Source organism: Protopterus annectens, chromosome 9.part0 (assembly GCF_019279795.1).
Source record: "Protopterus annectens isolate FY-2018-M chromosome 9.part0, PAN1.0, whole genome shotgun sequence".
Classification (NCBI taxonomy): domain Eukaryota; kingdom Metazoa; phylum Chordata; order Ceratodontiformes; family Protopteridae; genus Protopterus; species Protopterus annectens.
The window spans coordinates 848,927,285-848,954,873 of record NC_056743.1 but is presented as its reverse complement, the minus strand read 5'-3'; the positions used below and the strand labels follow the sequence as shown (position 1 = coordinate 848,954,873).

The following is a 27,589-nucleotide window of genomic DNA, read 5'->3' as shown; positions in this document are numbered from 1 at the left end:
TTGGTATGCTGTACTTAAAGGCCATTATAATGATGACAAGATATTTAGGAAGCTTTTTCCTCAATTGCTATCTTTTTCTTTTGCAGAACTAAATATCCCTAGCAGTGCCAATGTCTTCTATGCAATGAACTCCACCAGCACTGATTTTGTTCTCCGTCGCAAGGGGTTACCTATTACACCAAAGCTGAAGAAGAACGAGTTGAGTGCCACATTTCCCAAAATAAAGTCGAAGGGCATGAGGCTTGCCAAATCTTTGTTTTAATGTAGAACAAAGGAACAATGCTGAAAACTTGAAATAAGGTAAATTCTTTGGGAATAAAAGAAGATGTATAATTTGGAGCATTTGTAGTTGCCTCGAAGTCCCTCAGTGCCTTGTTATTGACTATGGCTCTATGGCGGAAGCAACTGAACATTCCCCAAAGAAAGTATAGCATATAAGGGCTGCCTGGAGGCATGAAACTTCATAAAAAATGAACCAAGTACATACTGACTTGTAAAATTTCATACACATTGCTGCCCCGCAAATGCAATAGTCTTCATGTTGTATGGACCAAGAAAAAACAGTTGGGGGAAAATAAACAAAAACACAGCTTGGCTGCAAAACTGCAAGACTTCCCTTGTAATCTGGAGAACAGTTCCCGAAATGGTGCTTTGGCAAACCTCTGGCAAAATAGAAATGGATGACTCTGGCATACTAGAGCAGCAGCAGCTCATTACGAGCTGATGAAGACCAGCTCTGTCAATTAGCATGTGATCCACACAGTGAGACCTGCAGGGCAGGATAAATGAAGGGAACCTGTTACTACCTCAGCACCCTCAACTGTCACACAGCCTGGTTACAGACAATGGGAGTGGGCATTTCATTCCATGTGCCTGAGGACCTCAGCAAATGTTTCTGCATTCTGTAGTAAAAGCGAACATATTTCCACAGTGCCAATGTATGTTTTGGTGAATCAAGGCGCTACCATATCAGTTATTTGACACATTAAATGATAGGCAGTTTTGCTGAGCTGCATGTACTGCATCACTCTGAAATGTCTGTGTTTATATCCACAGGAATGAGGAAAGGAACCCAAATGTTTAATCCCAGGCAGCAGGCATTTCCAGGAACTCAAGAACAGTGTAAAGACAAGCTCCTGTGATCCACATAAAGGAACCTGGCTGTTGCACATAAAAAAACTGTTGTCTGCATCATCAGGACCAAGGTGTTTTTGGATACACAGCCATCCATTGCCATGCACAGGTCACATGCAGCATCCATGCAGTGCATACCTTGAATGAAAGCAATGCCTGAAAATAACCTTATGATACTTTTGATGCACAGACAGAGCCCACACATAGCAGCTCATGAACTGGATTCTCCTCTCTGAGTTTGACTGTGCTGCTATATTTACAAACATTGTTTATCTTTCTATTTTGAGAGAAATAAAACCAAAAATATTTATAGTTTTACAACACTAAAATAAAGCACTACTGTGACACACTACTTCACATAAAGATTCTGCTTATTATTCCTTATCAGGGGCACTGTACACAGATACATACATGTGTGCAGGTTCTTGCGCGTGTGCACATACACTTATACACGTGCACACACTCATACACAAACACACAAAATAGGACAAAGAAAAAAAAAACAAAAGGGCTGCTGACCCCTCAAAATGGCTACATATTAGAAAAGGGAAATGATGCCTCTCTTCCACAGCATTCATGCTCTGCTTCTGTACAGCACTGTGACTCTGTGTGTGGTTAAGTAGGCTAGAGATACACACGAGACTTGTGGCTTAGAAGGAATTTTTGTGATTGACTTGTGAATGATATCAATGATACCACTAAATAGACCCAGGATTCATCAACATAAAAGATAGCATAAGGTATAATTGTAGGGTACAGTGAGGGGGTTGTCCTCACCCCATTATTATATATTACTACATCCATGTCTGTGAATATTTGAAGAAAGTACGTAGACTGTTGACAAACTGAGTGTTGATGAAGTACAAACAGTAAAGAATTTTGTAGTAAATAATAGTGAATTAATCAGGTAAGTATCAGATGCAGCTACATTAGCTAGCAGTAGAACCGACTGTTGTTAGAGTTTAATCTGAAAAATCAAGGACTGGAGAACAGATGTCACTGAACTGATGGCACTACTCATTAAGGGACAGGAAGAAGCACACTTTTGTCATTTTCATAGATCTCACATGTGATGGACCAGTGCACTGTGTTTTCTGAAGACATTAGGAGTTTTCTAATGGCTGAAATTGTCTTGGTCTTTTCTTCATTGTGAAATCTTTACTACTGAGATAATCAGAAATCAGCTAAAGGTCAACAGCAAGGTTTTTTTTTCTTCTAAAATGGGATCTACTCAGATGTCTTCCAATACTTTTTATTTCTTTTCAACTTTCCAAACTAAGCCCTCTACATCTCTGTACTCCCTTCCTACTCCACCTGCTGCCCTCTTCTTTTTAATTCTTCTGCTACACTATCTCTTTCTCTTTGACACTTTCAATCTTTTACTTCTCTGTCCTCACCACCTTTTTGCATCATCACTTACTGTGCCGTATTCCTTTTTTATTTTTGCTTTGACTCCTTCCTTTACCCTCATATACCAGACAAATGTCTGTACTATAATGTAGTAATGTCAACTACATATTACTATATATTTGTATGTATTCTGCTCCTTTGTACGATGTAAAATATTATATTCCTCTCATTTATATATTATCATGTGTTATTGTTCTCCATCTCTTCTGTTTTTTTTTTTTTTGCTTCTCTTATCTTCTCTAATTGTACTTTTTTGTATGGGACTCTGCCGAAAAGTGGCATCTGCCCAGCTGGACTATCCCAGTTATCAAATGTAAGTTACTAAAAAAGTCTTTCGGCTTTTCTTGGTTAGGGGTCGCCACAGCGGAACTCCGGTCCACTCATGATTGGCAGTGGATGTTTATGGTGCCGAGTTGCCAGCCCGATGCCCAACCTTTCAAAGAAGGTACGCCAATTGACACTCACACCTACCTGCATGTCTTTAGCACCACTCAACCGCAGGGAGGACATGTAGACTCCACAGAGAAGGCGCTCCAGCCGAGAATCGAACAGGAGAACCTATTGCTGTGAGGTGACAATGCTAACCATTGCACCACCACAGCCTTGTCAAATGTAAGTTAATAAATAAATAAATAAATAGATAAATATATAAATAAAACATTTTTTTTTGCAAAACAAAGCTTTTCTTTTAGAAGTTAAAAAAATATGTCTGTAAAACTTCCCCTTGAACACAGAAATCTCATTACCATCTCTCCCACCATCTTCCCGTCTTCCATTAATTACACATGTAACCATCCACAGAGTCAAACTGCTACACAGAACCATAGCATGGTGGCAGAGAGGTGCCATTTCACTTTACTTATACTTAGCCATTTTGAAGGGTTAGCAGCTCTTGTGTCGTCGCCACCCCCCCCTTGTCGGCACAAGTGTAATTTCATTAGGTAATTACTAACCTGTTACATTAACAGTTTGACAAAAAATAACATGTAATAGTTAGTAAGTAAATACTGTGTGGTAGTTCTTAAGTAAAAACATACTACATTTTGTATTTTCATTCATACTAAAACTTGAAGTACACTGTAATCTAAATAATCACTATTCATTACTATTCACCAAAATTAACCTCTCCTGACTCAAAATAATGCATACCAATAAAGGCATGCATTCAAACCCCATGGCTTTGGGGAATGGAATTTGAGAATCAGCCTATCTTCTAAGACCTTTGCAGGTCATCCCCTCTAAATAAATCAGGAAAGCTAGTATAAAAGAATCTGTCTTACCACTCTCTGTTTGCTGACAGTGTACATATAAAGTCCTGTTCAAATCATCTCTCTCTCTCTATCTCTCTGAACCTGATTAAAATGTTCCATTATTTTAATTTTAAGTATGAGGCTGTTGGCCCAGATGACATACCTGTGGAAGCATGGAGGTGTTTAGGTGAAATGGCAGTGGAGTTTTTAATCAGATTGTTTAATGAAATCTTGGAAAGTGAGAGGATGCCTGAGGAATGGAGAAAAGGTGTTTTGGTACAGATTTTTTAAGAATAAGGGTGATGTGCAGAGCTGTAGTAACTACAGAGGGATTAAATTGATCAGTCACAGCATGAAGTTATGGGAAAGAGTAGTGGAAGCTAGGTTAAGAAGGGACGTGATGGTTAGTGATCAGCAGTATGGTTTCATGCTGGGAAAGAGCACTACAGATGCAATGTTTGCTCTGAGAGTGTTGATGGAGAAGTACAGAGAAGGTCAGAAGGAGTTGCATTGTGTTTTTGTAGACTTAGAGAAAGCATATGACAGGGTGCCTAGAGAGGAGTTGTGGTATTGTATGAGGAAGTCGGAAGTATCAGAGAAGTATGTAAGAGTGGTACAGGATATGTACGAGGGTGGTGTGACAGCAGTGAGGTCTGCAGTGGGAGTGACGGATGCGTTTAAGGTGGAGGTGGGATTACATCAAGGATCAGCTCTGAGCCCTTTCTTATTTGCAATGGTGATGGACAGGTTGACAGACGGGATCAGACAGGAGTCCCCGTGGACTAGAATGTTTGCAGATGACATTGTGATCTGTACTGAGAGTAGGGAACAGGTGGAGGAGACCCTGGAGAGATAGAGATATGCTCTAGAGAGAAGAGGAATGAAGGTCAGCAGGACTAAGACAGAATATATGTGTGTGAATGAGAGGGAGGACAGAGGAATAGTGGGGATGCAAGGAGTAGAGGTGGCAAAGGTGGATGAGTTTAAATATTTGGGATCAATAGTTCAGAGTAATGGTGAGTGTGAAGAGAGGTGAAGAAGAGAGTACAGGCAGGATGGAGTGGATGGAGAAGAGTGTCAGGAATGATTTGTGACAGACGAGTACCAGTAAGAGTGAAAGGGAAGGTCTACAAGAGGGTAGTGAACCCAGCTATGTTATATGGGTTGGAGACAGCGGCATTGACAAAAAGGCAGGAGTTTGAGCTGGATGTGGCAGAGTTAAAGATGTTAAGATTTGCACTGGGTGTGACAAGGGTGGACAGGATAAGGAATAAGTATATTAGAGGGTCAGCCCAGGTTGGACGGTTTGGAGACAAAGCCAGAGAGGCAAGATTACGTTGGTTTGGACATGTGCTGAGGAGGGATGCTGAATATATTGGAGAAAAAGCTGCTAAGGATGAAGCTACCAGGTAACAGGAAAAGTGGAAGGCCTAAGATAAGGTTTATGGATGTGGTGAGAGAGGAGAGATAAGGTTTATGGATGTGGTGAGAGAGGGGACATGCAGGTGGTTGGTGTGGCAGAGCAAGATGCAGAATACAGGAAGAAATGGAAACAGATGATCCACTGTGGCGACCCCTAATGGGAACAGCTGAAAGAAGATGATTTGCCATCTCACTTGGAGATAGCCAGATCCTATAATGTAATCAGAAGCCTTGGATTCACAAGTAAAATAACCATTAGACCAAAATCTGATCCTATTAATGTATGTAACTAAATTCATTCCATATACGGGAACCAACTTTTTATCTAGAGTAGGAAATGTGTCTCTTTGAAAAACATACAGAGTCTACACATGCTGGCAACAAGTGCATCCTTTAGGCTGTTACCTCTTCTGTGTAAGAAAATAATACATGAAGGTAAAATATATTTTATTTTATATTTATTTTTATTTTATTTTACATTTGTTTACTAAGATAGTCCGACTGGACACACGTCCATTTTCAGTGGAGGCCCGGGGAGAAAAGCTCCATAGTAAGTACCAAAATTAAACAATATGATTGACAGATTTGAAGAAGCAAATATGAGAAAAAAAAAAACAACATGAAGAAATAGATGAAAAACAATATGAAAAAATACTGAATAAGCAAATATGGAAAAACAAGATATATATATATATATATATATATATATATATATATATATATATATACACAGAATAAAACATAGTTAACCATAGATATTCATGTGATAAGTCTACAATCTCCATAAGCAGTTAGAGTTTCATAAGACTGTAAAAAGTTATACAGTGGTTGAAGTAGGCAGTGAGTTTTATGGAGTGAATGAACAGAAGGAATTATGTGATGCAAGGGCATAGCCATTTTTCCATTAAGTGTGATTTAAGTGAGTTTTTAAAATGGGTAGGAGTTGAGGCAGAAATCTGAGCAGAAGGGAGGTTATTCCAGGTTCTAGCTATGGTGTGAGAGAACACAGCTTTTCCTGCAGTATTGCTAGCCTTTGAGATACAGAGTAGAGATTTGTTGGATGAGCAGAGAGGACGATTTGTATTATAGTGGATGAAAAGTTGGCCTAGTGCTGGAGTTTTTTCAGGATGTCTTACAACATTGTAGGCAATGACCAGCTGGTAGTAATTTAGTAGTTGGGGAAGTTCTAACCATTGTATTTCCCTTACAGCCTGGTGGTGGGTTCTGAAGGTGGAGTTAGTCACAAATTTGGCAATTTTGTTATAACATGACTCAAGTCTGGCAAGGTCAAGTTTTCTGACTTGGGTAAGGATAGGAGTGACATACATTAAAGTGGACAGTAGGTGAGTTTGGGAAAGGGTAATCCAAGCTCGTCTTGTGAGGGATTTTCTGTGTCTATATAGGGTTCCCATTTTTTTATGGACTTTTTTGATTGTTTTGTGAAATATGGATGTCGAAAAATAGGCTTTTGTCAATTTAAATGCCCAGGAGTTTTGTGTGGTCAGAGGGAGCGATAATAGTGCCATTTTTTGAGTAGATACTGAAGGATAGAGTGGTGGGCATCGTTTTGTTGGGGGTGAAAAGTAACAATTTTGTTTTATTAGGGTTTAGGATAAGTTGAATTTGAGTGATCCGTGTTTCGACAGAGCTAAAAGATTCCTGAGTGAGTTGTTTTAGAGTGGTGATTGATGGTGCCGAATAATAAGAGTTGCATCGTCTGCGTTTTGTATAAGTGAAGCATGCTGTGTGGTGGTATGGAGATTATTGGTATACATGGAGAAAAGGAATTAGCCTAATATTGAGCCTTGTGGTACGCCTATGATAGTTGGGAGTAAGGGGGATAGTACACCTTGCCATTGGACAGATCGTTGTCTTTCAGACAGATAGCTTTTAAACCATGCTATAGTGGACTGGGCAAAGGATAGGGAGGCCAGGGTGTCGAGTAGTAAGAAATGTGAGACCATGTCAAATGCTTTGGAGAGGTCTATAAATACTGCATATACAAAGTTGTTATTATTTCTCTGTTGGTTGACTAGATTGGTAAAAGAGAACATTGCAGTTGTTGTGCTGTGGTGTTGCCTGAAACCATGCTGTATGTGGGAGAGGAGATTATGTGAGTTTAGGAAATGCATCACTTGAGAATGTATACATTTCTCGAATATTTTAGATAAGGGAGATAGAATGGCAACTGGGCAATAATTTGAGTATTCATAAGAATTTTCACCTTCATGAAGTGGAATAATATATGATACCTTCCATAGTTGTGGGATGTACGATTCTTGTATGGAGCGGTTGATAAGAATAGAAATAGGGTAGGATAAGGATTGAGCAGCTATTTTTAGGAAGTTGGTTGGTAGGTTGTTGGCGGCAAGGGTGGTCGGTTTCAGTTTTAGGAGAAGTTTCTTAATTTTGGAGGTTGGTATGGGTGAGAGAGAAAAATGTGGGGTATTCTCAGGGCATTTGGATGGGTTATGTGTAGGGTTGTTTTTGGATAGTAAGGTTGTTTTTGGATAGTTGGGAGGATAAAGTTAGGATGGATTCAGTGAAGTGGTGATTAAATTGGGAGGCTATGTCCATATTGTCCTTGGTGGAGTTAGGAGTGGGAGAGGTAGTTTTGCCTGGTTTTAGGTGAGAGTTGATAGCATGCCAAAACTTTTGGGGATCTTTTGAGTGTCTATTTTGAATATCAAGGAAGTAATTTTGTTTATCTAGTTTGGTTTGTCTCTTGGCCTGATTTCTAAGTTGTAGGTAGTTTTGTTTGGCTAGGCTAGTATTATCCTTCTTCCTGTTTTTCTTGGCTTTATCTCTAGATTTTAGTAGGGCTCTAGTTTCCCCTACTTAGCCATGGTGCATAGTTTGCCTTGGCTTTGATTTTCCTAACGGGAGCAACTCTGCCTAAGACATTAATGAAATACTGTTAAAGTATTCAACTGCCTAGTCTAAACCTAGGGTTTGCGGTGGTTTCCAGTTACTATGTTTTAGAATAGTGTTGAATTCCTGTGTATTTAGTTTATGATCTTTTCTGACTTGTCTAAAAATGATGGGTTTGGCTATGTTGGTATGTTTCCATAGGAGGAAAGTGGGAGATGGTCACTGAGACCATCTGGAAGGCAGCCTGCGTGGTAGTTTTGTTTGGGGGAGTTGACTAGAGTCCAGTCTAGAATAGATTGTTTATGGGGTTTTTTGTCTACTCTAGTGGATTCTTGGATAAGTTGGGAAAAACTGGATAGATTAACATGGTTAGTGGGATTGTTAGAGGTGCAGGCTATCCAGTCAGTATTTAGATCACCTAGTATGATGGTTTCTTGAGGAAGATTATCTGTGGCCCACTGTAAGATTTCTTCAATGATGGGAGAGTTATTACCCGGGGGAATGTAACAGCAGAGAATGTTGATACATTTATGTTTAGAGTTGAAACTATGGTTTCGGCATTCTGAAATTTAGATATGGAGGTTTGTAGAGATTTGGCATTCAGTGTATTTTTGAAGAGGATAGCAACTCCATCTCCTTTCCTGCCTACTCTATCCAGTCTTAGGGTGTTATATCCTGGTGGGAGGATTTCTTCGTCTAGGGTGCTAGGTTTTAGCCATATCTCTGTAATAGTATGTCTGAGGAATAGTGTGCTATGAATGTATGTAGGTCTTGTTAGAGATACTTCTGATGTTGATATTAAGAATCAGAAGGTCAGAGATTTGCCTGGCTGCCTTATGGGAGTCATCCTGAGACAAGATGTACCATACATCTCAAAATAGGAGAAAGAGGATTACATTTTAGCAAGGAACACTGCATCAGTTCCATCTTGTTCTACATGCCTAGCTACGCTGTGGTTAAAACGTAAAGCTTGTCATGGTTCATAGGTAGTTACTAGGCTATTGGCACTAGGGCCTATATAAGCCTAGCCAAAAATGTACCCTGGCTTTCACCACCCAAGAAAATTATTTTCCTGTGCCCCTGTCGAACAGAGCCACAGAAGTGATCCCTCCAGTGAATTTCCTATTTCCCATCCAATCATCAAGATTTTTCTTGAAGTGTGATAATGAGGAGCTTTGTTTGATATAGATAGGTAGTTTGTTCCAGAGTATGGGAAGTCTCTGGGACAGGAATCTATCCCTCCAGCATGTTCTGTTTATTGTGGTGACAAGGTTTAGGTCCCTAGAGCGTGTAGCTCGGAGAGATTGGGATTTCCTTAAGTGGAGTATGTCCAATAGTTCTGGGTTTGACACAGCTTTGTATGTTAGGCAGAGATCACCACTGAGTAGGTGATATGCGATGGAGTAAAGCTGGAGTTTTTTGAGATGGTCTGCATAGGGCATCTGTTTGAGGCCAGTAATCCTCTTTGTGAGTTATTTCTGTGGCCTTTCCAATTGTTGTAGATGTCTTGTGAGGACATACTGTACTCTATAATGGGTCTAATGAGTGATGAGTAGAGGGGAACAATGACCTCTTTTTTTCTGGATGAGAAACCTTTTGTGATGAGGTGAGCCACATAGAAGGATTTCCTGACCACTGTGGCGATGTGATTATCAAAGGAGAGACTACTGTCCACCTGTGTCCCAAGGTCTCTTATCACATTTTCGGTGTTAAGTAGACTACCAGCTATGTGGTAGTTCTTGGGTACAGAGTTTTTACCAAAGGGGATGACAATACACTTTTTGGCATTGAGCTTCAGGCCATGGCTTTGACACCAGGCATCTGTCTCAGTGAGGCCCTTTTGTAGTATGTCCACATCGTTAGGAGTTTCGATTATGGCTCCTAGTTTGCAGTCATCTGCAAACTTTGTTAGCCAAAGACCTTCTGTGATAGCCTGTACTTCAAAGAAGTAGATACCAAACAGGAGAGGACCTAGGACTGAACCCTGTGGTACTCCACTTGTCACTGGTCTGAAGTCGGATTTGGAGTCCGCTACTTTCACAGTGTGGGTTCTGTCCATGAGCTAGTTGGCAACCCATCTTGTGACATAGGGATTTATACCTAGTTTAGTGAGCTTATCTATAATTCCAGAGTGGGGGATGGTGTCGAAAGCCTTGGCAAGATCTAGATAATCTGTGTGAACCACCTTACCCTCATCTATGGCTTTGGTGACTGCTTCAAAGAAGTCAATCAGGTTTAGGAGACTTGATCTGCCTTTTACAAATTTGAACTGGGTATGGTCAAGAGTTTGGAGATTACCAATGTCTTTGTTTATGACTTCCGTGATGATATGTTCCATGGCCTTGCAGACAAGGCTTGTCAGGCTAATGGAGCGGTAGTTCCCAGGGTCCGTCACGACTCCCCCTTTGCAGAGTGGGATAACCATCATGGTGCACCATTCAGTGAGCACAAAACCTGAGGTGAGGCTATGATTGAACACGGTAGTTAGGTAGGGTGCCAGTTCATTCTGTAGTTTGTGTAGAACGCAGCCTGGGATATTGTCAAGTCCCATGGATGCTGTGTTCTTGGCTTCGGAGAGTGTGTTTTTACCTGTGCAGCCATGATTACAGGAACTTTGCATTCTTCCGGTATAGAGATGGGCCCTCTAGGGGGTGAGAGGAGGGTAAAGTTAGCACTGAACCTATCTGCCAGGATGTTGGCAATAGCAGTTGGTTCTGGATATTTAGTGCCATTGTGCTATAACTCAGAGCAGATCTGAGTGTTGCCATTGAGATTCTTGATATAGCTATAGAATGCTTTGTGGTTGTCTTTAGAGTCAGTGGCAATTTTGTTTTCGTAACTAGCTTTGGAGGATTTTATGAGGGATCTCAGCTTCTTACTGAGGTTGACCTGGGAGTTCCTCCAGTCATGGGATTTTACTATTTTTTGCAACAGTTTCTTTCTTCTGTTGTAGAGTTTGTTTATGGCAGAGGACCACCAGATTGGCTTCCATTTTTTTGGAGGATAGCATCTTGGGTCTATTAGGGATAGCATGATCCATGCACTCGTGTAAGTGCTTATAAAGTGCATTTGTGTAGGATTCAGCAGTCGTACCTCTATTGTCCATCTGCATGGGTGTCATGAAGTTTGCCACTTCTGTCTTAAGAAGTGTGAAGTTGGCTTTGGAGAAGTTTTTTACGGTGGTTTCCCTAATTGGGGGTGGGGGCGGGATGTGGATGTCTAGGGTGATTGGCTTGTGGTCAGATATGACCAACAAGGAATTGACCTCTGGTGTGGAACACCAGTTTCCCATGTTGGTAATGACCAGGTCTAGGATATTGCTGCTCCTGGTGTGGGTGTGAATAAGCTGATCCAAGGCATTGGAATTTATGAATTCCAGAAAACATTGAGCAAAAGAGTTGGTACTAGTAGTTTTCCCAGTTAATGGTGGGGGTAATTGAAATTGCCCATTATTAGGGTGTTAGGCTGTACCCTAATACTTTCCAGTGTATCAAGAAATGAGGAGTGGGATTCCTGGGGCATGGTGGGGGGTCTGTAGCAAGTTACAATTTGGATTGCGGTCTTGCCCAGAGTTAGTTGCACTTGGATAATCTCGGATGCATTATGCTGTGCAACTAGCTTGGAGGCTGTCCTTTCATTTTTTGGTACACACCATGTAAATTGACTCAATGTGCAGCCCTGTTCCTGAAACCTGTGACATATGTCATTTTTCCAAAATGTACACCCCTAGTAGTATTTATTGTTACTCTGTATAATTCCACATCTGTAAGGAAATCCAAAATGTAAGGAGGAAGATGAATACCTGAACACAGAGTTATGCTTACTGCTGTCAGATTTTTATGCAGTATGCTAAAATGACAACCTCATCTCACGAAAATGACATTTGAGGAATTAACCTGGTTGAGTTGCACTCAGTAGTAAAGTTCAGTCCAAGCACATTCAGACTGAAATCACAAAGGAAGAACACAAATATTGCTTTTGTTTGTTTTTAAACAAGAAACATCTTTACTGAATTATCACTTATGGCATAGGCAATCATACATTTATATAAATGAAAAGAAACAATATTGATATATTTTCAGTTGCAAACATTATACATCACTTACAATCTTCTACACAGTCATTGTCAGCCAGACATTACATATCTCGTTCAATTCCTGCCTTCTCTTAAACCTCATTCCTCCTCCAAAACATTATTCAGCATGTATTGTTCCCACAACTCCCATTTTTTTCTATGTAATTTGCCCATACCATTTTTAAAGATCCCACTTCTAGTTCTTTTGTCTCGGTTACTATATTCACTACTTCTAGTATGGTTTAGATTTTGATTTCCATTTTGTAGTAATTGCTTTTTTGCCAGCCACCAAATTTAAACTCAGCAAGGCCAGACAATGTCTAGGCAATTCCAATTCTGTATCACAGCTCAAAACAATCATCTCCTTAGTTACACCAATTTGCTCACTCAGTATTTCTGACAGAGTAGTCTGCAGTGAATTTCTAAGTCTGCCAGCTCATTACATTCCACAAAATGTATTCCCAGTTACCTCTTTCTTCCCCGTAACACCTCCAACATTTACTGACTACCTGAGGAAAAATCATTTCCAAGCAAAGGTCCTAAATCTTCTAGACTTTGCTGCATATTTGGGAACCGTACATATATCTCCCCATTGTTTCTTTGTGAATGGTTTATCCAGTCTCTCTTCCCAAACCTTCCTAAACTCTACTGATTGATTCATATAGTTATCATGCAATATTTTATATGCCCTACTAACTATCCCTTTTTTCTGTTCTAGATTCTAATAAAACTCTACTGGTGCTGATCTCTCACTAAGGATCCCCTTATTCCTTTCTCTTTGCCTATACTCTGATAGCAATTCTTGATAGGGAAGCCTATCTCTAGCCTGCAGTCCAAATGGATTCTTGGCCTCCTCTCATTTTTTTACATTTCCCGCTCTAATTATTTCATCTCACTATCTTGATTCCTTTGACAGTTTTCTCCAATAAATTTCTGCCCCCTCTTGCCTATTCTCTGTACCACTAATTGCAGTCATCCCTATCGCCAGAGTCTCCTTTGTCCATTCCCATATTTGCTTAGTTCTTAGAATACTTTCTGCTACTTTATGAATATAATATTTTGTACATTCTTGTTATTCTCCTTAAGGATCTGCATTCAAAATCCCAGTTTCTCCTTATTTCCTGAGCTTCCCCTATGTTTCTTCATCACCCCTTTCCAGTTTGAGTTATACATGTCCTGCTTGTGCTTGTATAGGATCCTTAACAATATAACTCTGAAAAACCCCATTCAAAGCAGTTAAGCTTAAACCACCTTGTTCTATTGGAAAGATTAACTTATCCCACTTGACTCTTCTCCTCTTCCCATTCCCAGACAAAATCCATAAACTGTTTGTTATCGACAACTTCTCCTGTGATTGATAAAAATATGCCTGACCTGTGTATAAAACTAAAAGGACTAAAAACATTTTCACTGCTTCTATCTTGCTATCCATATCCATAAAAAAGAGCTTTCAGTTTCTAATTTTTTGTATTATCGTTTACTTAGTCTCTTTCCACATATCTTTAACTGCCATAACAGAATCATTTTAATCCATACTCGTTTTATCATGTCCCCATAAATATGGGTATTGCTGAACCAATTTGAATGTGGTATATAGTTTACAGCTGTTGTCTTTATCTTCATTAATTTTGTATCCCAAAAGGACCCAAAACTATCTCAGAATGTTCCACAACACTGAAATGTCATTTTCTGGCTTTATCAGGTACAAAACAATATCATCTGCAAATAAAGTCAACTTTTCTTGATTACCACACAGATTATATCCTTGCATTTATAAGTCTCTTATTTTCTTTACCAGTGGCTCTAAATATAATGCAAATAGAGGACACCCCTGTCTGGTTCCTCTGCTTAAACAGAATGTATCAGGGAGGACCCCCCCATACTTTAATTTTCACCTCCGACCCCTCATATATCCTCCAAATAAAGCTTATTATTTTATTATGGAATGCAGATGCTTCCATTGCCTATTCATAAAATCCCAGTTTACTCTGTTGAATGCTTTCTCTACATCAAGACCCACCAACAACAGTAGTATTTTCTTATGTTCTGCTTCCCTCTGGATCATCAATGTTCTAGTAATGTTGTCAAATGTCTGCCTCCCCTCCACAAAAAAAGATGTATCTATATCTATCAATTTTGGCATTACCGTTGCCACACTTTTAGCCATTATAGACACACACATTTTATAACCATGGTTTAGAATCGAAATGGGCTGATATGAAGCTGGCTCTGATGGGTCTTTGCCATCTTTAGGTATTACAGCCACCACAGATTTCTTCCAGGATGTTGGTGCTTCTCCTCCTTTTAAAATACTGTCAAACAAAACCTTCCAAATTTTATCACATTCTTCCCACCTAAGTTCCAAACTTACACAGGAGTACCATCCATTCCTGGAGACTTTCCTGCAGATTAGTTATACATCACAATTTTATCTCATCTCCTCCTATCTTAACTGTTAGTAATTGAGCCTCCTCTTCCTCTAACCTTGGCATAATTAATTATTTCATAAACATTCCCATTTGCATTTTGTCCTGATTTCAACACTTTTCTGCTTTATGCAGATTTTCAGACAATTTCCTAAATATTTCTAGTACCTCTACAGGATATGCTTGTTACAGGCTCCCTAAGCTTGGCAACAACCCTTTCTACTTTCTGTTGCCTGAGCCATTGTGTTAAATGTTTTTGTGCTCTGGAGTTATCAAAAAACAGTTGCTCAACAGCAGTCTTTCTAAACTCACGCATATTATCAAGGTAGACCTTATTTTCTCTTTAGCACTCTGTAGATTTGCTTCTTCTTGTTCTGTGAGATTCTCCCTGTTCTGCAATACTTTAACCTTTATCATTTCCACTAAATAATTATTGTTAATGCTTAACCATATCTTTTTTTTCATTTATTTCTATCTTATTTTAAACTCCACTTTCATTTTATCCCACTCCCTAGCTATATTTTAATTTACATAGCTCATTTAAGTCCTGCTCTCTTTTAAACCTGATTCCTTCAATATATGTATTGTTCCCACAATTCCCATTTTCCCATGTAGTTTGTTCCTATCTTTTTCTAAAGATCTCAATTCCAGTTGTTTTACCTCTGTTACTGTATTCACTGTTTGTAATATAGTTGGATTAGATTTTGATCCCCATAACCTATTAACTTAATACAAACACGCAAAACTATGTACATCTTCAAATAATAAAGTTTAACCCACCTAAAAGGAATTGTCCTGGACTGACAGCTACACTTACAGACTTGACTTGACCTATAATGAAGGTTGCCCATACTAAGACTGATGGTACAGCCTGTGCATCTAGTTAGACTATTCTTATCTTTATTCCTCTTCCAGATGTGGAAAACAACTTGAATGCTTTCAGAAAGCATTATTTTTAGGCATTGAAAGAAAAGGGTATTCTGTTTTTATTGCCCTTATCAGCTTGTCTCCATAGAAACATGAGAATCAGATACACAGTTGCTTTCAGGAACAAGCTTCTCATGTTGTACTGTGAACATTTATTTGCTAAAGGAAACCTTTTCATTACATTCAGTGTTCTTTTGTTTACTTGCTTTCCTTGATACTTGTTATTAGAACAACCCAAGGGCCTTAATCCAGTCATTTCCCTATGCAAATGTAAGAAAAAGCATATCAGTCTTACTTATATAATGTTCTTTTGTCCAGGTTTTCTTCTGTTTTTACATTGCAGTGCCTACGTTTTTAAAGCTGAAGAAGAAAGAAAGGAGGAAAAAGTGGCACCTATTTACTTTAGTATCCCTATTACACATAAAAAATAACTGAAAAAGCTTTGCTTTATAACATGCAGTATATGGCATGTTTTATAAAAAAATACTGTTAAGAACAAAGACTGTTTTATTTATAGTTACCTCTTTCCTTCCCCTTCCCATCTCCTTAATCTCCTTAATGTTCTTCTAAACATTAATCACATGAAGTAGGGCATGTGCTTTAAAGTCCCCCACAAGTTAAACAAAGTAAAAACAAAAGTCCAATAATTCCAGGTTTTCAAACAAAAATATTGTTGATCTCCTTTATAAATAAAAAGCAAACCATCTAAATAATGGGCATAAAATACCAGACATACTGAAATAATTGTGATGTATACGTATGCTTGCATAACTAGGTACAAACTTAAAAAGCAAACCATCTAAATAATGGGCATAAAATGCTAGACATATTGAAAGAATTGTGATCTATACATATGCTTGCATAATTAGGTACAAACTAAGCAGCCATTACTATGCCAGACACTTGTAAATAAAAAAATAATCATTTAATGAAAAGTTATGTCACAAATAGAAGTCAGGTAGGAACAGGGAAAAATTAGAATGTGAACCTTCCCCTATGAAGAGTATTATACTATGACTACCATCCAGATGCCTTTTTGAGGTATGCAGTGAAGATATATCTACTTTAGTCCAGTAAAAATCATCTTGCCAATTTACACTACTCAGTTCCATCAACAAAGCCCTTGTGTTCAAAAGACTGGAGGTCACTTTGGAAGTAAGAGGCTTCAAAATGCTATCTATGAAACTTGCACATGGTAAAGGTAATTATTTATAGTAGCAACTGTAGGTTGCTCGGGTGGATTCTCTAAAGACTTTTCAATCTTATCCTGCAGTGGTGCCACAGAGGGCTACAACCCAAGTGATCCAAGGTCAAGTAGTGGTTCGGGAGCTTGAAAGTGCAGGCAGGGTAGATGGGAGAGCCCAGCCAAATAGTAAAGGCTGGGGGGGGGGGCATGGGTGTTGTCCTGAAGGGGCAGGACTCAGGCTGAGTTGCATGAGGGTGAACAAAATCTTACAGAGCTCATTGCATGACAACCCCTAGGGATGGGACGTGCCCACAAGGGAGCTGGTTAGTAATTAAAGAAAAAGCACTCCTCTGGAGCAGTGTAATGCTAAATCAGATGCCTCTGATCTCCTCACTGACCTGAACATGGGTCAGAGTTAGTCCAGGTATGGCCAAGGACAGTTTTGCAAACCTGTTTGATGTGAACAGGCCCTAGGGTTAGTAGATGGCCAGCTGCAGGGAGCTAATGAAAGAGGCAAAAAAGAAAGAAATATGAAGTTAGGGTGATACAGAAAAAACAGCATTCACTTGATGTTTAATATAAAGTTTCGGCAATTGGGGAAAATAAAAAAAAGTCTTACTTCAGTGTTCAACAAATCTAACAAGTTCTGATTATATTCAGAGAGAGGGAAACATGACAGCTTTTCTTATTCGTGTTCAGTAGTGGAAATTTAGACCTATTAATTACTTGAGATGAAAGGCACCAACTTTTAATGTCTCTGCTTAAAGGTGCATATGGCTTGGCATCTTATTAAATTTGTGAACTCGTGATCACTTCCCTAATATCTTTCCTATTTTCAAGATTTAAGATCTTGACAATTAGTAATATAAGCTGACCTGGTCAGTAAAGTTATATTTCTTCCCATGTCTGAAAGTCTAAATACAATCTGATTTTTGTGCCTCTGCTATTCATTTAAACTTATCCATTCCATCTATGTCAAATTGAATTGTATATTGATCTTCTTAAGTTTTTTAAGTTCACTTTTTAGCAATTTTAATAAGAGTAATTTGGTTCCTGCAGCACTGATGTCCTTATGTAACACAGAAAGCACTGAAGAAAACATTTGCCAATTAATGATGCTCAATACCATCTGGTCCTCTCTTTAGGGTGTCCCCCATCAACATTTGTGATCACTGTACTGTACCTAGATTAGCAGTACTAATAGGCACTGGAGATAGAGCTTGCTTCTTCTTTGTATTCAGTATACCATCATTCATATTTTCAAAAAACGTAGTACTTCCAGTCCATCGTGGTGTACACCACGTTATTGCCCTTGCTATGCCTGCATCCCCTTCTTTGTCTTAGTTATCAGGGAAATAGGTAATTTTTGGGTGATTCTGAATATCCTGCAGCAATTTACACTTCCTTCTTGCAGTAATAGTTGATGTTCTATGTGTTTCACTGTTGCAGTCATCACATTTGGGTTATCTGCTTGCAGTAGCCCTCAGTCAGCCTGATTATCAAAGTCTTGGGTCCTGCGTTGGTTGCTGTCTCATCTTTCATGAAGTCTGGTCATCAGGGGTATAAAGCATGCAGCTTATGCCATTACATCAGTCTTTCTTGCCGTGCGGTGCCTGAAGTAGAAGCAGTTCACAAGTGCCGGTCGGCTAACTCCTTAAATTTTCGTTTTTGAGTTTCAGAACCGAAGTCTTCAACTAAAGCTAAGTACCCCATTGGGGAAACTTTTTCTTGCTCTTTACCAATGTCAATAAAACTTAATAATTGCATTTCTTGTGGAAAGCAAATGCCTCATAAAGATTTTCATTTGTACTGTATTCCTTGCCTAGGCCCTGACCACGACGTACCTCGTTGTCAGTTTTGTGCCTTATTTAACCAGCAAACTATCCATCGTCGGTATACCTATGCTTCTAAATTTTTTGGTTCTCAGTTCAATTATCTAGATATGTCTTCAGTAAGCAATTATCTAGATATGTCTTCGGTAAGCCATCCGACTACCGAGTTTCCAAAAAAATGTAAAGATAAAGACAGAGATAGGCCGCCTAGGTCCAAAGCTGCTGACGACGCTTCTCCTAAGCCAGTCACCAGTTCGCCAGTACTCAGTGAGGTGCTTTTACAGCCCCTGATACCCACCACTTCAGATTCACAAGCCTCTACTGAGACCCATTCGGATTTTGGTATGCCGCAAGATGTTTCAACTTTGGAACCTGCGGAAGTCTCTACCTTGGATGGGTCCGGAGCCGCTGTGCAGGCATCAGCTTCTAAGGGTGTATTCAGGCCTACTGACTTGCATATTAAACTGAAGTCATCTTTTTCTTCAAGGCCTAAAACTCAAACCATGCCTAAAAAAACGATGCCCAGACTGCATGGTCAGGCCTCTATGCCTAAAAAACAAATGATAAGAATGGCTGAAGACCTTATTACTTTAATCAGGGGAAGCCAACCTTCCCCCTCTAAGAGACCTAGAACTGAATTTGCTTATGATACTTCTGACCAGGATTCTGAAATTTCTGTTTCCTCTGATGACTAGGATTTACCCTTATCTACTTATGAGGATTCTGATGGAGAGGACTCTATTCCCTCTGCTTCCCCTCCAGAGGAGTTCTCTTTTGGTGAAACCTTGCATACTCTTAGGGAGCATTTTCATTGGGAAAGCCAGGATTACTCTGATTCTAAAAAGAGGCTTAGGGATTTCTTACTCCTGCCCCAGCACAGGCCTTTAGCCCTCCTGTACTAGACATTGTTGATGATGCCTTTTCGGAATCTAGCTTGGCCCCTGATTCTTTACCTTCTGATCCCAGAAAACCTGAGAGATATTACAGGGTTCCTGACTCTCACAAGTTCCTTTTTAAAAATCCTACTGCAGATCCAGAGACCATTTCACAGGGACCCAAGGGCATTAAGGCTACTACTGCCAAAAATCCTACCCCTTCTGATAGAGACTCCAGAGTACTGGATAGATGGGGTAAGAAGGTATACACTTCTGCAACCTTGTCCATTAGGGCCTTAAATTACCAGTTTCATATGTTAAAGTATCAGCAGCATATTATTGGATTGCTTAAACAGAAAATTATGTTGATTCCTGATTGTGCTGAAAACAAGGATTTGCAGGATTTATTGCATTCTGCTGAACAGGTTGGAAAACGTACTTTGCAATCTGGGTTTGATTCTCTAGAGGCATCTTGCAGGGCTGCTGTCACTGGGTCTGTACTTAGAAGGCATGCTTGGCTTAAGGAGCAACCCTTGCCAGATCATGTTAAAGCTAAATTGCTGGATTCTCCCTTAAATCAGGACCACCTGTTTGGCAACAAAGCAGAAGAAGTTCTTAAAAAGATGGAGGAAAAAGCTAAATCTATGCAAACTGTTAAACATTTCCTACAAGTACAGCCTCCAAGATTTAGTAGGCATTGGCCCTCTAAGAATCAGTCCTTTCCTGTCTCTTCCAGGCCTTCTCAGTCCAAACCCAGAACCAGCAGAACACCCAGGCTTCAGTCCCAGGGTATGCACAGGACTAAGCAGTGGGGGGCTCCCACTTCCAAATCAGGGAGTAGTAAGACTCCCCCTATGGTAAACTGTCTCAATGACTTAATTTTAAAACTTCCAAGCACTTCTCAACTGACTGCTCCTTTAGGGGAAAAGATTGCTCTGCAGGCAAAAAAACTGGGAACTCATTACCCAGGATAAATGGGTTTTAAATATAGTTTCCCCACGGATAAAGATTTCACTTCCACACGTTACCAACCCTAAATGGTTGGCCAGATCTACCCCCAAATCAGTGGGCAGAGGCTCAAAAGGAAGTACTCTCTCTCTTAAGCATAAAGGCTATTCAAACTGTACCAGAAGAGGAACAGGGACAAGGTTTCCACTCAAGACTTTTCCTGGTACCCAGAAAATAAAACTCATGGCGTCCTATCCTGGACCTTTCTACCTTAAACACCTTTTTGGTGATTCTGAAATTCAAGATGCTAACTCTTCACCAGTTACTTCCTATGCTAGGCAAAAATGCCTGGTTGGCAACACTGGATTTAAAGGAAGCCTACCTGTACATCCCAATCAGGAAATCTTGCAGAAGATACCTACACTTCAAAGCAGGTTACATGCACTATCAGTTCTCTGCACTGTCCTTTGGCTTATCTACTACACCCAGGGTATTCACAAAGTGCCTAGCTCCAGTCATTGCATTTCGCAGGCAAAGAAATATTCAAATACACCCATACCTGGATGATTGTCAAATTCAGACAGAAAGCCAGGACATACTTCTAAATCATTTGGCATTTGTACAAAAGGTATTAACTTGTCTGGGGTACACCATAAATGAAAAGAAATCACATCTGGTACCCTGTTAACAAATTATATTTCTGGGAGCAAGCTTGGACACAACTTCCCAGATGGCTTTCCTCACGCCAGAGAAACAAATTAATTTGACAACTTACTTCAAACTAGTAGCCACAAAAACCCTGCTATCTGCAAGGCAAATACTGCAAGCCTTGGGGTTCATGGCCTCATGCATTCTACTAATTCCATATGCAAGACTGCATATGAGGAAACTACAATGGTATCTAAAAAGCCTATGGTGTCAACATTCTCAGGATCTAGAAGCAATGATTCCTATCATACCTTGCCTACGGTTAGAATTCCTTTGGTGGGCAGAGGCCTGCCACCAAAACAAGGGACTATCATTCACTCTACCCCCTGCCACCCAAACCCTAACAACAGATGCATCAGACAATGCATGGGGGCAAATGGAACCCAAGTCAAATGCACCTGCATATCAATCAAAAAGAAATGTTAACTGTACAGAATGTTCTAACAGCCTTCCAGGACCACATTCTTCCAGGACAATTAATGGTAAAGACAGACAACACCACTGTTATGTGGTACATAAACAAGCAGGGGGTAGCCATGCTTACCCCCTCTGCAGATTAGCCATGGCTCTGTGGAACACAGCCTTGAGCTACCAAGTGCATCTACAGACTCAATTCCTGCCAGGAAAACTAAATACACTGGCAGATGAACTAAGCAGAAATCTCATGGACCCACATGAGTGGAAACTGGAACCAAAGACTTTCAACATGTTGATCAACAAATGGGGAGCCCAGATATAGACCTGTTTGCCTCCCCCCAGAACTACCAATTGGACAAATTCTGCACAGGGACTACCCACAAACAAGCCTGGAAAGTGGATGCTCTGTCCTTCAGTTGGAAAAATCTATCAGTCTATGCCTTTCCTCCTCTGCCTCTCCTCTCCAAAGTACTACTAAAGATCAAACAGGACAAATCAAGGATGATACTGATTGCTCCAGACTGGCCACACCAACACTGGTACCCCCTGTTGCGCAGCGTGTCACAGCTAGTCCCATGGCACCTGCCTCAGACCCCTACCCTGCTGTCACAGTAGGAGAGCCAGATTCTGCACCGCCAGCTTCAAACCCTGAACCTGGCAGCCTGGCTAATTACCTAATCTCTCCGTTACCATCCCTCAGTAAACAAGTGTTGGATGTCATTTTGGAGGCAAGGAGGCCTAGTACTAGAAAGTCTTATGCTGAAAAATGGAAAAGATTCTGTGCCTGGAACCAAACTCAAGGGATGGCCACAGCAGCGCCCAACTTACCTCAGATTCTTCTATACTTAACTGAGATGCTTCACAAGGACCTTTCCTTTTCCCCCATCAAAATTCACGCCTCAGCCATTTCAGCTCATTACAATACAGAACCACCCCTCTTCTCTCACCCACTGCTCAAGCAGTTCCTCAGAGGGGCCAAAAACCTAAGACCACCCATAAGAGCCCCAACCCCAGCCTAGGACCTTAACTTTGTATTGGAAAAACTTACTCTTCCAACTTCTGAGCCAGCTGCAAGTGCAGAGTTAAAATTCCTTCCTTGGAAAACAGCCTTCCTTTTAGCAATCACTTCAGCAAGAAGGGTATCTGAATTACAGGCCCTTATGGCAGTGGAGCCTTTCATCATCTTTCATGCGGGCAGGGTGTCCCTCAGGACCAATCCCTCCTTCATGCCCAAGGTGGTATCCAGTGTGGCTCTTAATCAGTCCATTCACTTGCCAACTTTCTTTTCTAATCCACAGAACAAAGGGGAACACATACTGTACTCTTTAGATGTGCACAGACAACTTAGATTTTATTTGGACAGGACTAAAATTCAAAGGAAATCTGAACAACTGCTAGTGGCATTTGCTGCAGGAGCAGAGGGGAAGGCTATTTCAAAGCAAACCATTTTTAAATGGATAGGCCATTGCATTCATTTCTGCTATAAGCATCATGGAAAACCTATTTCACATGAGATTAGACCCCATTCAACCAGGGCTGCATCTACCTCTACAGCCTTTCTCAGGGGTGTCCCTACCAGGGACCTCCTAGAAGCTGCTACCTGGAGTTCTGTACATACTTTCACCAAGCATTACCATTTGCCAATTTTCTCTAAATCCAGAGCTGGTTTTGCCACTGCAGTCTTGCAGGGCCTCATAGCTGGTCCTAATGCTATCTCAATTCCTCCTCCCATCCTTAGCTTTTGGAATCTACCAAATGTGATGACTGCAACAGTGAAACACGAAGAACATAGTACAGTTGTGTACACTTACCATAAATGTAGATGTTCGAGTGTATTCACTGTTGCAGTCCTGGTTACCCTCCCTCCAGCCTCCTGACTTCTTTTGGCTATACCTCTATTTCTCTTTTACTATGCTTAAAAGCTTTTTGGTGTATTTGGTTTTTTTTTGGAGGTATAACTTTGTGTGTGTGTGTGTGTGTGTGTGTGTGTGTGTGTGTGTGTGTGTGTGTGTGTGTGTGTGTGTGTGTGTGTGTGTGTGTGTGTGTGTGTGTGTGTGTGTGTGTGTGTGTGTGTGTGTGTGTGTGTGTGTGTGTGTGTGTATAACAGCAGATAACCCAAATGTGATGACTGCAACAGTGAATACACTCAAACATCTACATTTATGGTAAGTGTACACAACTGTACGTTTCCAACTTAGAGTTATGATCATACATGGCTACTGTCTAATGCAAAACAAAAATTCCCTGCTTTATTTTTTTTAATGCTTCCAATTATTTATTTTCAGCAAGACACAAAGCCAACCAGTCATGCAGTTCAAAGAGATGTTTCCATTCCTTTCATAAATTTCTGTCTTCCTCCAAAAAGTATAAGGAAAGTAAACATTCAACCTTCACATCTCTTATTTAACAACTTTGTGTCATAAAATTAATTAACTTTCATATACATCAGCTGCTCAAGTTTTTGCAGCTGTAATTCAGCAGTAAATGCTGGGCCTTGCTTGAGTAATGGATCTGTAATGTAAACCCTTTACCCCCACCATTAATAAATTAAGCAAAAAAAAACAAAATGTACACCAAACAGACTACTGGAACCAAAGAAAGACTCAGACCAAAAAACTAACAAAAATCCCTTTGTGCTGGACTGTTTAAGAAAGACAACTGAATAAAAGACACACATTATTCATTAAGCACTTTCATTTCTTATAATAAAGAAACTTCATCAGAATACATTCAGTCGTACAACCAAATATTTAAATACCCCTCCAAAATCACATTCCACCAATCCCATTAAAGCATCATTAAACATGAAAATTCCCTTATTTAAAGAGAAATACTTAGTTAATACCAAAGTAAAATGTAAAACAAACAAGCAATAGAAACATATTATAAATCATATAAATAACCTGTAAGTCCAAAGATTATATGCATTAAATATAGTAAAATAAACATAAAAAAGTACAATAATAATATAAAATCTAACATCAAATGGCTAATTACTTCAAATTTAAAAGACAATTTATAGAGCAAGCCTCATTGATACCAGGGGTTTTCATGGCATTAAGGTATAACTGCCATTTAAGCTAACATTTAATAAGGTGTTCATTAATAATGAAACCCATCTGATCTTTACTGACCTGCTCCAAAACATTGAATTTAAAAGAATGGGTGGGTAGGGAAAAAATATGTTTAGCAAGGGCATTCTTTATATTATTTCTCTTAACATCCAAAAGGTGTTCGTATACCATCTCATTACATTTCCTGTTCATCTTCACAATGTAAAATGCAGCACATTTTGTACAGCCAGCAACATAAACCACCTAGGAAGACTCACATGTAAAATACCCTTTTAATTTAATTTGAACACCATTCACCATCAAAGTATCTGTCGTGAACATAAATGGGCATTGAGTACAATGGCCACACTTAAACATGCCCTTTTTCTTACAACATTCAAATTCTAACATATTCTTAAAGGATTTATCTTTTTTATGTACTACCATTGGACCACTATGTACCAAATCTAGAATTCTGTTGTCACATGAGAACACAGTCCAGTTTTTCTTCAAGGTGTCATACATGTCATCGCTATTCAAAGTAAATGTAGTAATAAATAATCTCATTTTATCTTTTTTATTATTATTATTTTTATCTATTATACCAGATGTAAATTTATCCACCAAAAGCTCATTCCCAACTTCCCTATCAAACATGTTCCCATTCAATATTGGTTTATAAAAACCTTGCAACCTTTTTGAACCACCTCTTTCTTTATATTATTAAGAAAAATTTCTGGGTAGCCTCTGGTAAGAAACATAAAATTAATTTTATTCCATTCATCCATGAAGGCTGTGGTGTCAGTGACCATCCTGGCTACTCGGACTAGCTGACCTTTTACCACAGCCTTCTTTTGATGTATGGGGTGTGAACTCTTAAAATGCAAATAAGAATTTGTAAAAGTTTTCTTTCTATACACATTAGATTGACAGCAACCCAAATCTCTATTTCTTATTAAATCCACATCCAATAAGGCAAGTCTGTCAATTCCTATTGTGTGGGAAAACTTCAAAAATTATTTTATATTATTAATATAGTGCACAAATTCCTTCAGTCTACACTGCGTGCCTGTGCACAAAATAAAAATGTCATCCAGGTAATGGGTGTAATATGAACATGCTGTAGCAAAAGGACTACTGAAATTAAATTTAGCTTCCCATTGGGCCATAACCACATGCTGCCGCAATGGCTACACCCTTATGTTGCTTAAAGAATTGCACCTCAAAGAAAATGTAATTATTTGTGAAAACCACTTCTATTAACTCTACTACTAAATTAATTCTCTCATTAGAAAAGCTTTGTAAGTCAAATAACAATTCTTCCATCCAAGCTAAACCTACGTCAGTTGTCTGAAAAATATAATCATCGTTATAGTCTAGGTTGTTAATCTTGGCCAGAAATTCCCAAGTACCTTTACAAACCTGGGGAATACATGCTACAGTATCTTTTAACAAGAAATCTAAAAATGTTGTTATGTAATGTGTTTTTGATCTATTAGTGTCTACTATAGGTCTAAAACTTGGATCTATCAAGCCTTTATGAATTTTTGGAATGCAAAAAAACCCTGCTACAACTGGATGGTCATTTAACATAAATTCAAACTCACAGAGCAAAACCAACAGAGTAAATACATACAGAATAATGAGTACATATGAAAAATGAAAATAAAGATAAAAAATATAAAAATATGAAATGAAGCAAGGTCAACTCCTAAGGCTATGTCCCTTTAGTATAGGTCGAAGTGAAACTTTTTCATTAAATCCACTATCTTGGTCAGCCCTTAGTTTTATCATCCATTTGACCTCTCTGGTTCCAGTTAAATTCCTGATGTCACCATCACTATCAGTGGGAAAGATTCTATCAATAATCATGAACCTGAAAGTATGACTAGCGTTAGTGCTAATCACATGCTTAGACAAAGCATTGTTCATGGAAGCACATTGTATGTTGTGTAGGTGCTCCCTGATCCTGTCTCTCAAAGTCCTATCGGTTTTCCCGACATAGAATGCTTTGCAGCACCTGCAGTAGGCTAAGTAAACAACACGTAATGTCATGCAGTTGGCACTTACACTAAACTTGTACCTACGCCCATTATCAGGATGGTCAAAGATACCACTGCTGTTTATGAAACTACAAAAATTACATTTGCCACAGGGTATCGTGTTCCCTCTTAACCCATTGTCATCAAATCTATTGCTGTCAAACTCATTCTTACTCAACTTCCCCTGCAAAACCATATCTTGTAACGGCATGTCTACATCAGCAAATGCTATATTAATCTCATTACAAGAGACTTCAGTATATACATCAGACAATAGTAAAGAATTCATTTTTGAGCAATAATCTTCTACACTCATAACCAGCAAACCACCCCCCTTATCAGGTTTCATACCCCTGATAGAATGGTCATCTGTAACCTGCTTTTCCCTTGATAGGTTGAAGTACTTTTTAACTTGTGGTCTGTTTAATATATTTCTTATATCTCATTCACAAAGCCTTTTAAATACCTCAACCAAAAAATTCAGGGAGGGGTTAAATACACTAGGTTTCTGTAAAGTTGAAACATTAGGGGCAGTCATATTATTATTAGACCAAGAAACTAGGTTTAGTTTACTAGTATATAGTTTCAAGTCCATTAAACACTCATCAAGTTAGCTCTCCTGGAAGGAACAAAACTCAGACCCCTGGATAGAATGTCTGCATGTTGTGAAATGAAGGGTTTAGTGGAATAATTATAGATAATGAAATCCTTCATCGTCCCATTAAATTCAGTTATTTCCGATTCTGCCACTGCTTGGATATGTTCCGCTTTGGTTTAGCCCCTCGCTTGATGTAATAGCCTTCGTTGCTCAAATAACTTTGATTTTTCTATCCCTGAGGTTTTTGAAGCCTCTTGGATCTCCAAAGATTCTCTTCCTCGACATGGGACTGTCCATCTGGGGAACCATTACTAGCTGTATGAAAACTTTCTTCCTTGTTGAATCTGGTTGTTTGAACTTGCTCTTTACTCCTGATGATGTCATGGTTACCATGGGGACCAGGGTATGCAACTCC

General features: G+C 39.4%; 1 protein-coding gene across 7 annotated transcripts in view; it reads left to right on the top strand.

Moving 5' to 3' along the window:
- RGL2 (ral guanine nucleotide dissociation stimulator like 2) overlaps positions 1 to 27,589 on the top strand; it is a 791,449-nt gene that overhangs the window by 682,153 nt on the left and 81,707 nt on the right. For 6 of the 7 annotated variants that reach the window (XM_044083538.1, XM_044083537.1, XM_044083542.1 and 3 more), the window contains one exon: positions 87 to 1,486. The exons of the other annotated variant lie outside the window; for it this stretch is intronic. In XM_044083538.1, the coding sequence (XP_043939473.1) occupies positions 87 to 262 (176 nt within the window). In that variant the 3' untranslated portion in view covers positions 263 to 1,486. Of the gene's footprint in view, positions 1 to 86; positions 1,487 to 27,589 lie in introns of those variants that run through there. 7 annotated transcript variants of the gene reach the window in all.